This window comes from Cyprinodon variegatus, unplaced genomic scaffold, assembly GCF_000732505.1.
Source record: "Cyprinodon variegatus isolate N-32 unplaced genomic scaffold, C_variegatus-1.0 Scaffold555, whole genome shotgun sequence".
NCBI classification, from domain to species: Eukaryota; Metazoa; Chordata; class Actinopteri; order Cyprinodontiformes; family Cyprinodontidae; genus Cyprinodon; species Cyprinodon variegatus.
In genome coordinates, this window is record NW_015151008.1 from 187,458 (window position 1) to 201,777 (window position 14,320).

A 14,320-nucleotide genomic window follows, 5' to 3' on the forward strand; every position below is an offset into this window, starting at 1 on the left:
TTGTGTTTACCGTATGGGCTCTTAATGATGACTACAGATGGAATCTCCAGAGGCTCACTCACACCATACTGGTTCTGTGCAGAGACTCTGAAGTAGTATCCAGAGCTCTCACTCAGGTTGGGAACACGGCAGGTGGTACCCGGAACAGAAGAGGACACCAGGCACCATTGTTCACCCTCTTTGGCTTCACATTTCTCCACAATGTAGTTAGTAATCACGGACCCTCCATCGTCCTTTGGAACCTTCCAGCTGATTACGACTGAGTTTCTCAGAAGGGAATCGACAACTATGGGACCCTCAGGGATAGAAGGTTTGTCTGAGGAAAAAATTAAAAGGAAATCACTAACACTGAATGATGTGAGAAATCAATAATGCATGCAGACTTTAAGGACATGTTAAGTTAACTTTTAATGGTCTATGCTTTTACCTTGGATTTCAACACGCAGCGAGGTGTCAACAGTTCCAAACACATTGCTAAGCTGCACCTTGTAGCGACCAGCGTTGGTTTTTCGTTGGACATTCCTCACAACCAGGTGGGTGTAGCTTTCAGTGTTTTCAATTATTACATTCTCAGATGGATTCAGAGGTTTCTTGCCATAGAACCACATGATCTGGGGGATCGGACGGCCGATGTAGACTACATGGAGGCGGAGGCTGGTACCAGCCCCAGCGTAGTACTTGTCTTTTAGCGGGAAGCCGGGGTGGAATTGGGGCGCTGCCTGCAAGCGTAGTTTTCCGCTTGTCTCTATTTCTCCAGCCTCGTTGATGGCCCTGCAGGTGTATACTCCTTCGTCTTCCTGTTCCTCTGTCAGAATGGTGAGGGAGTGGTTACGGCCATCTGAGCTCATCTTGTACTTGCGGCTCTGGATCAGTTCTTTGCCATATCGATACCACTTGATCTCAGGCAAAGGTCTGCCGATGATTCCGCATGTTAGAGTGCCAGACTCGCCAAGCTTAGTGGTTACATCTTGGACCTCCTCCTTCAAAGCTGGAGCTTCCCCAACTGCAAAAAATATGAAAATAACTCAATCTAGTTTAACCTTAAATCTATCATTCAGTTTAAGTAAAGTCAAGTACAATCAGCTTACCGCTCAATTTGGTTTTAATGCCCATGGGTGTGCGACGAGGTCGGCTGAGTCCAGCCTCATTTTCAGCAAAGATTCGGAACTCGTACTCTGTGGCCTCCATCAATCCACCCATGGTGAACTGACGATCCTTGGAGCGCTCCTTGTTGCACTTCTTCCAGGCGCTCTCTCCAGCCTCCCTAAACTCAATCCAGTAACCTAGGATCTCCTTTCCGCCATCATGTTCTGGCCGGAGCCAGTGAATGGTGATGCTGTCTTTCGTAATAGAGATGATGTCAATTTCTCCCGGTTGGCTGGGTTTGTCTACAGGAAAAGAGGCAGCATAATTTAACAATTAAAGAAACTTCACTGTAATGGAAAATCTTGAATCAGTTCTACATAATCAAAATTTCAATACTTCATGACAGGATTTTAATTGCAAATTTTAAGTAACAATACATACCAAATGGATCTTTGCAGACCACTGGCTCTGAGGCAGGACCAGGTTCACTCTGCCCAATGTCATTTTGAGCCACCACTCTAAATATGTACTCGGCATTGGGTATAAGACCGGTGACATTGAACATGGTGGTAGTGATGTGAGTCTTGTTGTGACGGACCCACTTCTCTGTGGAAATCTCTCTTCTTTCAACGTAGTATCCTGTGATGCGAGAGCCGCCATCATCCCGGGGTCTGGCCCAGGATAAAGACACAGTGGTCTTGGTAACGTCCATTATCTCTGGTGGGTTACTGGGAGGTTCAGGTGGACCTGTAGTAAAAACAATGTATTTATAAAAAAGCATTTCTTTTTAAATCACAACATAGCAGCTTAGATGTGGAATTTAAAGATAATTTTAGAATTATTACTCACATAGAGGTGTCTTTGGCAGAACAGCGCCATCTGATTTCAGGGATCTGCTTACACCAAACTGGTTCTCAGCAAATACCCTAAAGTGGTACCCCACGTTCTCCTTCAAGCCCTTTACCACCAGAGAGGTCTCAGTTACTCGGGCATCCACTGTGTACCAGGCGGCCTTTGGTACCTCCCGCCTTTCTACTATGTAGCCCAGGATGTCAGATCCACCGTCGTCAGAAGGTGGTCTCCAGCTGACGCGTACTGACCTAGCTTGGATGTCATCAAATTCAAGAGGACCTTCTGGAGCATCAGGTCGACCAATCACTTTCACCTGATGGTGAAAAGCAGAAAGGTGATTAAATGATTGAACTTTGTTATATCCAGATGTTTCCTGGTTCTGGTGTTTCTCACCTTGATGTACACAGCTTTCCTACCACATTTGTTCTCCAGCACCAAGTCATAGGTACCAGTGTCATCTTTATGCGCCTCTTTGATTACCAGCTCAGTGATGTCATCATGGGTTGCAATCATGGCACGATGAGAGATGTCACGACCGTCCTTTGTCCACTTAGCTGTAGGTATAGGTTTGCCTTTGATGGGCACAGACAGTAGGATGACACCACCTTGGCGGACCACATATTCTTCCTCATATTTACGATCAAGCTCAAAGTCAGGATAATCTGAGAAATAAACAAAATCAAACTTTGTTAAACAAACCCTTGAAGGAAAAACTACATATTTTGCTTCCTGTAAATTCATGGAGCTTCTTCTCTCACCAAGCATCTCTTGGACTTTAACCACTCCAGAAATCTCTGCAGGCTCTCCAGCACCGCCCGCATTGCATGCAATGACCCTGAACCTGTACTCCGCTCCCTGAGGCATGTGGGTTAGCGTGTACTCGCACATCTTGGTCGGTGTGGTGTTGCACAGTGTCCATTCAACCTGGTCCACCTTTTGCATCTCAATAAGATAGCCTGTGACAACAGAACCACCCTCTTCTTCAGGGGGCAGCCATGCCAGGGAGACAGATGTCCGTGTGCTATCAGTGACTCTGGGTTGAACTGGAGGACCTGGGGGTTCTGTTTAGCAGCATAGAGAGATTTAGTTAGTACACCACCTCCCCTTTTATATATTTCAACTAAAACTATCCGTTGTAATTATATAATATTAATGAGTTTTGCACCACTTACCGATGGGATCCATAGCAACAACAATGGCAGAACTTTCACTTGGTTTGCCAGTTCCTCTGGAGTTGATTGCTGTGATACGGAACTCATATTCAAGGCCCTCAATCAGTCCAGATGAACGGTATCTGGTCATAGTGACTGGATTCTTATTGATTCTCATCCATCTGTCAGAACGGGCCTCCTTGCGTTCTATAATGTAGCCCGCTATGGTGGAGCCACCGTTGTCCACAGGAGGTTGCCAGGTCAGAGTCATGCCTTCATGGGTCACGTCAATAACCTCTGGCCTGCTTGGAGGTCCAGGTATGGCTAGACAGGAACAAAAGGTTGGAGTTTTACTGGACTGTTGGACACAAACTTCTAAAGCATTAATCAAATAAATGAAATGGCCAAACATGTCTCTAGATCTTAATATCTGTTTAAATGCCATGCAAACATTCTTCAATGCTCAAACTGGTGTATGACTTGGAAGATAATGAGAACAGAACATATTTCTATGTCTCTGAGAACTCACTCTTGGCGCTCTTGCACTCCACCACCTCAGACTGCAGGAAGCCACCAACGCCGAAGCGATTCATAGCAGCTGCACGGAACACATACTCTGTTCCCTCGTTAAGCCTGGTGAACTTGAAACACGGTCTGGTCACTGATTCAGAGACGGTGGACCAGCCTGGGTGGTGTGCTTCCCTCTGCTCTACCACGTAACCACTAACGTTGGCACCACCATCTTTCTCTGGGGGCTCCCAGCTAACAGTTACTGAGACACCATCAACCTCCTCAATCTTCATGGGACCCACAGGAATACCGGGTTTGTCTGTGCAGAAACGACACTCATGTTCACAAATGTGTCTATCGTCAAAGTAAGGAATACACCCAATGTGATATTTGTTTGTATGACGTTTTCCTACCGAGAATGATGACTTTGATAACCTCAGTGGCGATGCCGACAGCATTCTTCACCTCCAAAGTGTAATCTCCCGTATCATTGATGGTTGTGTCACGGATGATGAGGTGGGTAAATTTGCCGTTGCTGTCTATCTTAATGCGGTCCAAGCTGTCCTTCAGCTTAATTCCACCGAAATGCCAGGAGCACACCGGCTGTGGTTTGGCTTTGATTGGGATGTTCAGGTCAATAGGTCTGCCACGATGCACATGAACGATCTTCTGAGGGATACTGGTCATGTCAATCTTGGGCACCACTGAAATTCATGAAACATTAGTTATTAGGAGAAAATCTACCTTTTAGGGAGGAGAAATTATGTGTATTAAGTATTGTGAGATGTTGATAGTGTGGTGACTCACTTGTAATCTCCTGGATTGTAATGGGTGTCATAAGGTCCATGGGTTCACTGGCTCCCCTGCTGTTGGTGGCACGGATCCTGAACAGGTACTGGTCGTTCTCTGTCAGGGACTGGATGGTGTGTTGGGAGACCGAGGCCCTAACTGTAGCCACGGCGCTCCACCTGTCTGAACCCACCTTGCAAGCCTCTATGATGTAACCGGTCAGCCTGCTGCCACCTTCATGCAGTGGTTTTTCCCAGTGCAAGGTCACAGTGGACTTGGTGACATCCACAATACTGAGGTCCATAGGTACTGAAGGCACTTCACACACCAGCACAGGTTCAGCTGTCTCGCAGGGTTCACCAACGCCATAGATATTTTCAGGGAGGACTCTGAAGAAGTAGTGCACGCCTTCCTCCAAGCCGGTGATCCTGTACAGAGTTTTTCTGCACTCTGTGGTTACGGTCTTGTATGACTTCATGCTGGCTTCTCTCTTTTCAATTATGTAATTGCTGACATGAGCACCACCGTCAAGGCTTGGGACATCCCACGTGATCACAACAGATTCCTTGGTGTAGTCCTTTACCCTGACTGAACCAGGAGGACCAGGAGTGTCTGAAGTCAAGGACAGAAAAACAAAAACAAATGAAATATAGATTTGTATGTGTATGTCTTTGAAGAAGTTTAGAGTCATTGAGAAATAACGTACCGTAGACCTTAACCAGAATGATAGAAGTCTTCTTTCCAGATGGATTCTCTGCCTCAACAACATATTTTCCAGAATCGTAGCGATTCACCTTCTCAACAATCAGACAGGTGTAGCTGTCTGTAGTCTCAATGTAGCCTCGGCTCTGTAGTTCCACGCCAGTCTTTCTCCAGGTAACAACTGGTGTCGGTCTGCCAGCGACTGACACAAACAGACGGAGGGTACCACCAGCACGCAGAACCACGGTTTTCTTCAGGTCATCTGCCAGTTCCAGGTCAGGCATTTCTGAAAGGACCACAGTAGGAGATGAGTTAAACAAAAACTTCTAACCAGCTTTGTGTCTGTTATCTAGGAATGAATTGGAAAGAATGGTATTGGTTTTTAATGTATCCAAAAATTATTACATTGATTTGGAATTATTTGATTATAGCATATTTCCTTATTAGAAGTTTTAAACAAACTTGTACAGTCTCTTAAAATGATCCAGAACTGATTCTATAAATAACAACTAATATAGTAAAATTTTCTTGCCAAGCTGAATTAAGAAACATCATGTTACAAATCATGAAAGGTATATATTTTGTGAATTTGAATTGTTTTAAACATAAATTCAACTTTGACTTTTAATAATAAAAGATCTTGTGAAAATAAAAGCATGATTAAGAACCGGTCAGTGATTTGGAAAAGTTATTTTTTTCTACATCAAAGCATGTGGGCGTGGCCAAGTGCAAATGTGGTCTGTTTGCCATAAAACAAAAGGTATAGATCTGAGAAATGGCTTTATCTCTTATAAATTTTGTAGATTCAAAGCAAGAAAAAAACAACAAAGGTGAACATTGATCAAGCTTTAGAGCTTTGGTACCAACTTAAGACAGCAAAGGGGCTCTGAAGAAAAATGTGGCAAGGTACATTTAGTGTTTGCTGATTTCAATGGTAAGCAATAGCACTGGCTGCTGGTAAACAGTACAGAATGAGAGGGGGTAAGTGCAACACTAATTTGCCACGAGGAGTTACACTTGCTTTCACCTTTAATTGGATATTTGGTCTTGTTAGGATAATTTTCATTGAAGAAGTGTGAGTTTACCACACCCTGGTATTGGCTGCCTGTTGTACGTCAGAACTGATGTTTTAATCTAATTAGGACAGTTCCTTTGTCTGGACAGTTATAATCTTCATTTTGTACGTGGCAAAGATTTAGAAATGGAATGAGAGCAGCGTCCTTCAGCTAAGAACGAAGTTTAATATTTTGATAAGGCTGAAGCCATTAATGTATAATCATCTGCTAATGTGTATGATGTAAAATAAGATGATGTGGCAGACTGGAGATGTATAAAATGCCTCTTTAACTATTAATCGGGGCCACTTCCTGAGAGGTGAGCAGCTGCCTTCTGTATATTCTAAGCAATTTCTCTGATCTGAGTAAGATTACATTTTCTATCAGAATCCGTTGTCATGTCTCCTGGTTATATAATAAATATAAAATATGAAGTGTTATTCAAAGAGTTTGTCCCGAGTGATCTCTTTTCAGGGAAAAGAACCGGAAAGATAGAGCATCAGGGTGCGTACACAGAGCCTATCTTTAACAAATGGTGTTTCTGCCCAAACCTGAACAAGTTGTATCACTCAAGGAGAGCCACTGGTGAACCAGCCACACAGCTGCAGCCGCACAGTGGCGAGGAGATTCGCTTTTAAATATCTCCAGTTTTTAGGGGGATCTTTCCCGGTTTTGTTATTACCAATTGGCTTTTTTAAAAGTATTGTTCTTAAGCTGTCTGTTTTCAACCAGTAAAAAATAAAATTTATTTTGCTTTTATTAAATATATGATTTTTAATTACTCTTCAGCTGCTTTAGAAACTGTTTCAGTTTTCAGTTTCTTTTGCTAAGAAACATGACTGGGAAAAAAGTTATAAGGCTATATCAAAGAAAACCTCCATAAAGTGTCCAGAAGAAGGTATTGCAGAGTTTAAAACTTGCACAGTATGTCTTTGTTGAGTAGCTTTCTTTAAATATTGCTTAAAGTCAGTTAGGTTGATTCTGTCTAATATGGCTATATTGAATATAAGCTAACGATAAAATATTATGATAATGAAACTGCCTAAAGTTCTACGTGAAAAAGTACTCACCAACTTTCTCCAGAGGCTCGACTTCGCTGCTGGGTTCACTGAACTCCCCAGTGCCGTTGCTGTTAATGGCTGCCACCCTGAACCTGTACTTCTTATTGGCTGTCAGGCCAGCGGCCACATACTCGTTGGTCTTGATTGGCTTAGCGGTGGCTCGGTACCACTGCTCAGACCCTTCCTCTAGGATCTCTATGACGTAGCCGGTGACATCACAGCCTCCGTCATACATAGGCCTGGTCCAGGTCATGCTGATGCTGTGCTTAGTTGTATCAGTGATACGAGGTGTTGAAGGAGCAGCTGGGGTGTCTGAAGGAAATTATTGTAAACATACATTTATTTTAGATGCGCGATATATATGGGTAAATTGAAAAGACCGTTAGGAAATTAGTAAAATAATGTACATGTTGGATCTCTGCAGAGGATGTATGGTGAGGCATCGCTTGGCTGGCTCTCTCCAGCATTGTTGACAGCTGTGACTCTGAACTGGTACTCTCCTCCCTCCAATAGGCCGGTGATCTTCAGACGTATGTCATAAATGGTGTAGGTTCTGTTAACCCGAGTCCATCTGATTCAGAACAGATTGTGGATCATTACCTTGTTTTGAGATCAACAAAACTTGTATCTTTACTTATTATCCAGAACTTATTTTAACCTGGTGCTGCTCTTTTCTCGTTTTTCCACAATGTAGTTCTTGATCTCGCTGCCTCCGTCACTCTCTGGCTTGAGCCACTCGATGATGATGTGCTCCTTAGCCACTGCTGTGGCCTCTGGGGCGCCAGGCGGGGATGGGACAGCTGGAAATGACAGCCACACATATATCAGATTGGCGAATAACTTTTTCCTTTCACTTAAAAAAGGCATAACACCTAATGTCACAGTACTAGTAAACTTCCACCAAGCTACTAAAACAATCAGTGTTCAACTAAACCTAAAATTTGACAAAGAAGGGTAGTATCGTACTGTAGGCGTTCCTGGCGATGACAGGTTCAGACTCCAGAGGAACTCCAGGTCCAAACTTGTTGACTCCTCTGACTCTGAAGATATACTCATTGTTCTTGATCAACCTGGAGCTGACACACGACAGTGACTTGCACTCTGTCTCCATTATGACCCAGTTGAGTCGGCTGGTTTCACGCCTCTCTACGATGTAATGGGAGACAATGTCTCCGCCATCCTCCAGTGGAATCTTCCAGGAAACCGTACATTTCTCCTCCGTCACTCTGCTGATTATAATCTTGTCAGCTGGTGGTCCAGGAGTGTCTGAGAGGAAAAAAAACAGAGTTAGAGATTTCCTAGATATGTTTAAGTACTAGCTTCAGTCATAGTGTTGCTACATTGTAACTCACCCAGAACCTTCACATTTACTGACGCTGTCTTGATACCATTGGCATTCTTGACAGTGAGGATGTATCTGCCAGAATCGTATCTGTCACAGTTCTTGATCACAACCATGGCTTTTGTCGATGTATATGTCAGGGAGTATTTCTCTCCCAGCTCCAAAATCTTGTCACCCTTGGACCAGTAGACTGTTGGTTCTGGTTTGCCTCCTACAACACCGTCCAGGACGAGGTCGGAGCCGGCCATAACAGTGATGGTCTCGCGTGTAAACTTGCTGTCGAGTTCAGCTTTTGGAGGAGCTACAGGAGAAAACACATAAAATTTTTAATTTGTGCAGAAAAACGAAATGCAGGATAATTTGCAATTAAGATGTTTAGTGTGAAGGGATGGGGCAAAGACATTTGCCTAACGATACTATGTTTTAGCAGCATTTAGGAAAGGTTACAAACCTCAGCATTTTCTGTTGTCAAAAATAGAATAAAACCTTAATGAGTCATTAACCGGGTTACCCATGTTCATTCAGCCACCGTTGCTGTAGGATTGATTGTCTGCAACTTTCGGTAAAGAGCTTAACCTCGGCTTTTAAAAGTGTTGGTTGGAAACAAAGAAAAATAAATATGATATCTTTCAGTGGCAGTTTTTAAGGGCAGACATGTTATCAAGAAAAATGTGGCTGACAAAGCTTAATGAAAACACTCATATGTTCAGCTCTTTTGTTCAGCCTAAAAAACACTAGTGGGAAAAAACTATTCACCTAGGGTGTGGTTTTACTTATGATTTGTTCTGGAAGAAAATGTTTGCTTATATCTGAAAAGGCTGGTTCAGAAAAATTGCATGTTTTGCAAGCATCATGCGTTATAAAAAGGAGAATATTTATTCCTGTCCAGGTTGGATTAGCCAAACATTTGGAATGTTTATGCTAATCTAAAACTAAGGTAATCTCTAATTCCAAAAAAAGCATTGGAAACGCTAGAACAACAGCTGAATAATTATATATATTTTAATTAATGTCTGTTGTATTATCCATCCCTGGTTTTCTCATTCAGAGTATTTAGGTTTAAGTCTAGTCATTTAAAAATTTGAAACTGCTCTTTAAGTTTGCAGGAATAGAAAGCACAGACGCACATGCAAGCTTGATAGGGGTGGTTAGCGATGTGAAATATTCCTCCTGCTCTTACAAAACACGTCTGTTTCTTTTCTCAATAACGTATCAACACTCACGCATTTTGATGAGGTTAAAGTGACAAAAGACTTATTGACGGTTAATATATTGAAATTATGTCAATCAACATGATAACCTCTTTAGATAGAGAGATATATAGTTCATCCCAAGCTGGGAAATTGCAGCATTTGTTAATGGACTCTGGAGACTGGAGATGTATAAAATGCTTCTTTAACTGTGAATCATTGCCAATTTACGAGATGTAAGCCCGGTTGGTAAACGCTGCTTTCGGTAACCCTAAGGCCCCTGTCACACCTTGCCGATTTTGCAAGGCTATGCCCGACATCCCAGAATCTTTTAAAACAATGGCATACGCTGAACTTTCTATGTATCTACAATTTCCATCAAAATCTGTTTTCTTGTCTCATGGTTATTTAAAACATATAAATTATGAAGTGTTATTTAAAGAGTTTGTCCCAAGTGATTTCTTCTCAAGAAAAAAGAACCGGAGAGAGAAAGCTTCAAGATGTAAACACAGAACTTTCCTTAACAAAATAAAGAAACATGGCGAATGAAAATGTAAAGAAAAGGGAAGCAAGGAGAAGCAGGTAGACTTACAGTATTCGTCCTTGCATGTGACTGGTCCGGTAGACTGAGAAGGTACGCTGTGGACTCCAGCTGCATTCTTGGCGATTACACGGTACTCGTAGGTTTCTCCCTCTCCCAAGTTTGTGACTGTGAAGTAGTTCTCAGTGATTGTGGTGTAGTTGCACTTAAGCCAACGGTTGTCATCCCACTCGTCAGTGCTGTAGACCTTCCTCTCCACAATGTAACCGACAATCTTACTGCCACCATCATTGAAGGGCACAGTCCAGCACAGCGACACAGAGGAGCGGCTGATGTCTGTAACCTCAGGATTACCAGGTGGATCTAAACAGGGTATGTGAGAAATGTATCAAATACTGCAGCAAATATTTCACAATAACTATCATTAGTAGTACTTGTTAACTATATGGGACATAAACATTCTCCTTACCAACAGGATTGAGTGCCACCACTGGTCTGGAAGCTTCACTGGCTTTGCTGAGTCCAGCGATGTTCATGGCGTAGACCCTGAACTGATACTCCAGACCCTCTATCAGGTTGGATACCTTGTAATGGCACTCCAGACAGGGCAGTTTGTTTTCCCTAACCCACAGGATTGTGTTCCTCTCTTTCTTCTCAATCCAGTATCCGGTCACCTGGCTGCCACCATCAGAATATGGCACATCCCACTTAATGGCAATAGCATTGGCCGAAACAGACACCACATCGGGACGAGTTGGAGGACTTGGAGGAACTGCAAATGAAAAGGAGATGAAATGATTTCCAACTTCATCCACATCAAATTAGTTTTAAAATGCTTTGCTAAAAATAAACTTACTAAATGGATGTTCGATCACAACAGCCGCAGACTCGATAGACTTGCTGACTCCGAACTTATTCTCAGCACTGACCCTGAATGTGTACTCCATGTATTTGGTCAAATGAGTTACTTTGATTGTGGTTCTCTGCACACTGGAGTTTACCACCTGCCATGAAGCGTGGCCAGACTCACGTTTTTCAACAATGTAGTTGGTTATTTCAGTCCCACCATCATCAGCAGGCTCAGACCACGACAGTGTGCAGGACTCTGAGGAGATTCCAGAAACCTCTACAGGGCCAGTGGGGGGACTCGGCCTGCCTACGATCACTACAGTCACTGTGAAAGTCATCACACCAGCAGCGTTCTCTAGGATCAGATAATACTTCCCACTGTCACTTCTCTTGCTGTCCCTCACAATCAGTGTGGTTCTCTCCTTTGTGGTCCTGATCAAGACTCTGTCAGTTTCTTTTAGCTTCATTTCCTCCAGCTTCCATGTGACCTTGGGTGCAGGTCTGCCGCTGATGGGAATATCAATTGTGAAAGTGTTGGAAATCTTACAGGTAATGAGCTGGTTAGTGATACTGCTTAGATCAGCAGTTGGTTCGATGAGAGGTTCCTTAATGACCACAGAGCTGAAGGTACCCTGGGGCTCACTGATTCCAGCATCATTCTTGGCTTTCACCCTGAAGTCATACTCAGTGTTTTCAATCAGACCTTCAATCAGCATCTTCTGTAACTTACTCTCTCCATAAACAACCCAACGGTCAGTGCCCTTAGCTCTGAATTCAACAATGTAACCTCGGATGCGGCTTCCTCCATCATGCTCCGGTTTAAGCCACACCAGGGAAGCTGTGGAGTTAGTGGTGTCAACAACATCTAATCTTTTGGGTGGTGCAGGCTCTTCAGTAGCAACAATGGGCTCAGTCATCTCTTTAGGTTCTCCTTGGCCATATTGGTTGACAGCAGTCACTCTAAACAAATATGGCACACCAATATCTAGACCAGTTATCCTTATCATTTGGCGAGAGCTCTTGCTGCTAACCTCCTGCCAAGCAAGGCGGCTTGCCTCACGCTTGTCCACAATGTAGTGGTGGATTCGGGATCCACCATCATTGGATGGAGCATCCCACATCATTGTCAAAGCACCACGAGTAACATCTTTGAATGAGATTGCTCCTGGAGGTCCTGGTGTGTCTAAGACTTTAACCGTGAATGTGATAGACTTGCGCCCACTGTTGTTCTCCAGGGACAGAGTGTATTTTCCTGCCTCATACCTTGTGCAACCTTCTATAGTCAAGGTAGAGGAGTTGTCAGTGGTGACCACATCAGCCATGACAGGGAGCTCACCGTCTGCTCGTGACCAGGTGGCAAGGGGAGCAGGCTTTCCTCTGAAAGCGATACTGAGGGTGACTGTTCCTCCGTTCTTTACAATATGAGTTTGCTTGAAGTTTGCATCAATCTCAATTTCGGGAGACGTAAGCCTATCAAGAGCCTGAACAGGGTGTGGCATAACTGAAGCTTCACCCTCTCCCGATCCATTTACAGCGCTGACTCTGAATTTGTAAAGCTCTCCAGGTACCAGGCCCTTTGCAGTGTACCTGTTGTGAATACAAATCTGACTGTTGACTCTGTGCCACTCCTCCAGACTGGCCTTACACATGTCAATATTGTAGCCAATAATTTCCAAGCCACCATCAAAGACTGGTTTCATCCATTCTAGGGTGACAGAGGACTTGGTGGAGTCAATGACCTGTTAGGAAAGAAAGAAAATGCTTTTTTTCTGTTTCTGTATATTTTCGTGTGAGTCATTTGTTTTAGCACTTTTTCTTAATATTTCTTTAAAAAACTTTTTATTCTTTATAAATAATAATGGTCTCCATATTCAACTAATTGGCATCATAATAATTTTAAACCTAAACGTTAATGAGCACCATCTTTGTCTGTGCTCCGTGATATTAATAAAGTGTTAATGCAAGGTCCTACCTTGATCACACTGGGAGCACTAGGAGCACTCGTTGGCTCTCTGCATTTGAAGAGCCTGGAGGTGCTGCTGGTTGGTCCAATACCAGCCCCATTTTCTGCCATTACGCGGAATTCGTACTCATTGCCCTCAGTCAGGTTAGTGACACGATGTCTAAGCTCAGTTATAGGCCTCTTGGAGGAGACTCTAACCCAGCGAAGGCTCTTTTTCTCACGTCTTTCTAGAATGTAATGCTTGATCTCATTTCCTCCATCTGATCTTGGCCTGGCCCAGCACAAAGTGATGCTGCTTCCAGTCACATGAGTTGCATCTGGTGTACCAGGTGCATCCGGTACAGCTGAGGAGTAGAGGAGAAAAAAAAAAAAGTGTGTTGCAAAATCCTTCTTTGTACCCTGCAGGCAGTTTAGAATATATTTGATGTAACATAACTTACTGTATTGCATGCGTGCAATGACTGGGTCAGAATCCAGTTGTTTCCCAACACCAAATTTATTGACTGCAGAGATTCTGAACTGGTACTCATTGCCCTTGATGAGGTTGGTAACGTTGTATGAACAAGCTTCACATTTAGATGTAACCAAGGCCCAGGAAAGTCGGGATGTTTCTCTTTTCTCCACTACGTAGTGGGAGATCGCAGCACAGCCGTCATTTTCTGGTGGGTTCCACCATACAGTGCACTTTTCAGCTGTGATGCCGGTGAAGCGTATGGGACCCTCAACAGGTCCAGGAGTATCTGTGCAAATACAGCAGATCATAGGTCAGCATCAAAGGGTAACAGACTCTCTTTTAAATGTAATTTAATGGCCTCTTATACCAGTTTTATGGTAAAATATAAGTACTAATTTACCAACCTTGAACTCTGACGTTAACATCTGCTTTCCTTGTACCAGAGCTGTTTTTGGCTTCAACTGTATAAATTCCACGGTGGTTCCTGTCTGCATCACGGATAAACAGACTGCTGGTACCAATTCCAGTGGTGATTTCAATGTCGATCATTGTTCTCTTATCAATCTCTTTTCCATCCTTGTACCACACAACCAGGGGAACTGGGCGCCCAGTGATGGTACAGCTAAGCTTAACATTTTCCCCGGCCCTCAGAGTGACCACCTGGTCTGGGGACCACTCAATTTCAGGAGCAACTGATAGCAAAAAAATCAAGAGATGAATTAAAGTCAGATTATTTGTGACAAACAGTTTCAAGTGTTCATTTTTCTAAAAAAAA

The 14,320-nt window shown here is 43.3% G+C and overlaps 1 protein-coding gene across 1 annotated transcript in view; it reads right to left on the reverse strand.

Moving 5' to 3' along the window:
* The window catches only part of ttn (titin), a 206,646-nt gene that overhangs the window by 8,746 nt on the left and 183,580 nt on the right, over nt 1–14,320 (reverse strand). Inside the window, exons 228-250 of the mRNA XM_015391676.1 lie at nt 13,950–14,237; nt 13,532–13,831; nt 13,101–13,435; nt 11,136–12,867; nt 10,749–11,051; nt 10,331–10,642; nt 8,559–8,849; nt 8,173–8,472; nt 7,865–8,006; nt 7,614–7,777; nt 7,216–7,518; nt 5,095–5,376; nt 4,407–5,000; nt 4,013–4,303; nt 3,619–3,918; nt 3,111–3,413; nt 2,697–2,999; nt 2,332–2,600; nt 1,936–2,251; nt 1,528–1,833; nt 1,089–1,388; nt 428–1,003; nt 11–316 (exon numbers count right to left, since the gene is read on the reverse strand). Of these exons, the coding sequence (XP_015247162.1) occupies nt 11–316; nt 428–1,003; nt 1,089–1,388; nt 1,528–1,833; nt 1,936–2,251; nt 2,332–2,600; nt 2,697–2,999; nt 3,111–3,413; nt 3,619–3,918; nt 4,013–4,303; nt 4,407–5,000; nt 5,095–5,376; nt 7,216–7,518; nt 7,614–7,777; nt 7,865–8,006; nt 8,173–8,472; nt 8,559–8,849; nt 10,331–10,642; nt 10,749–11,051; nt 11,136–12,867; nt 13,101–13,435; nt 13,532–13,831; nt 13,950–14,237 (8,616 nt within the window). The remainder of the gene's footprint in view (nt 1–10; nt 317–427; nt 1,004–1,088; nt 1,389–1,527; nt 1,834–1,935; nt 2,252–2,331; nt 2,601–2,696; nt 3,000–3,110; nt 3,414–3,618; nt 3,919–4,012; nt 4,304–4,406; nt 5,001–5,094; nt 5,377–7,215; nt 7,519–7,613; nt 7,778–7,864; nt 8,007–8,172; nt 8,473–8,558; nt 8,850–10,330; nt 10,643–10,748; nt 11,052–11,135; nt 12,868–13,100; nt 13,436–13,531; nt 13,832–13,949; nt 14,238–14,320) is intronic.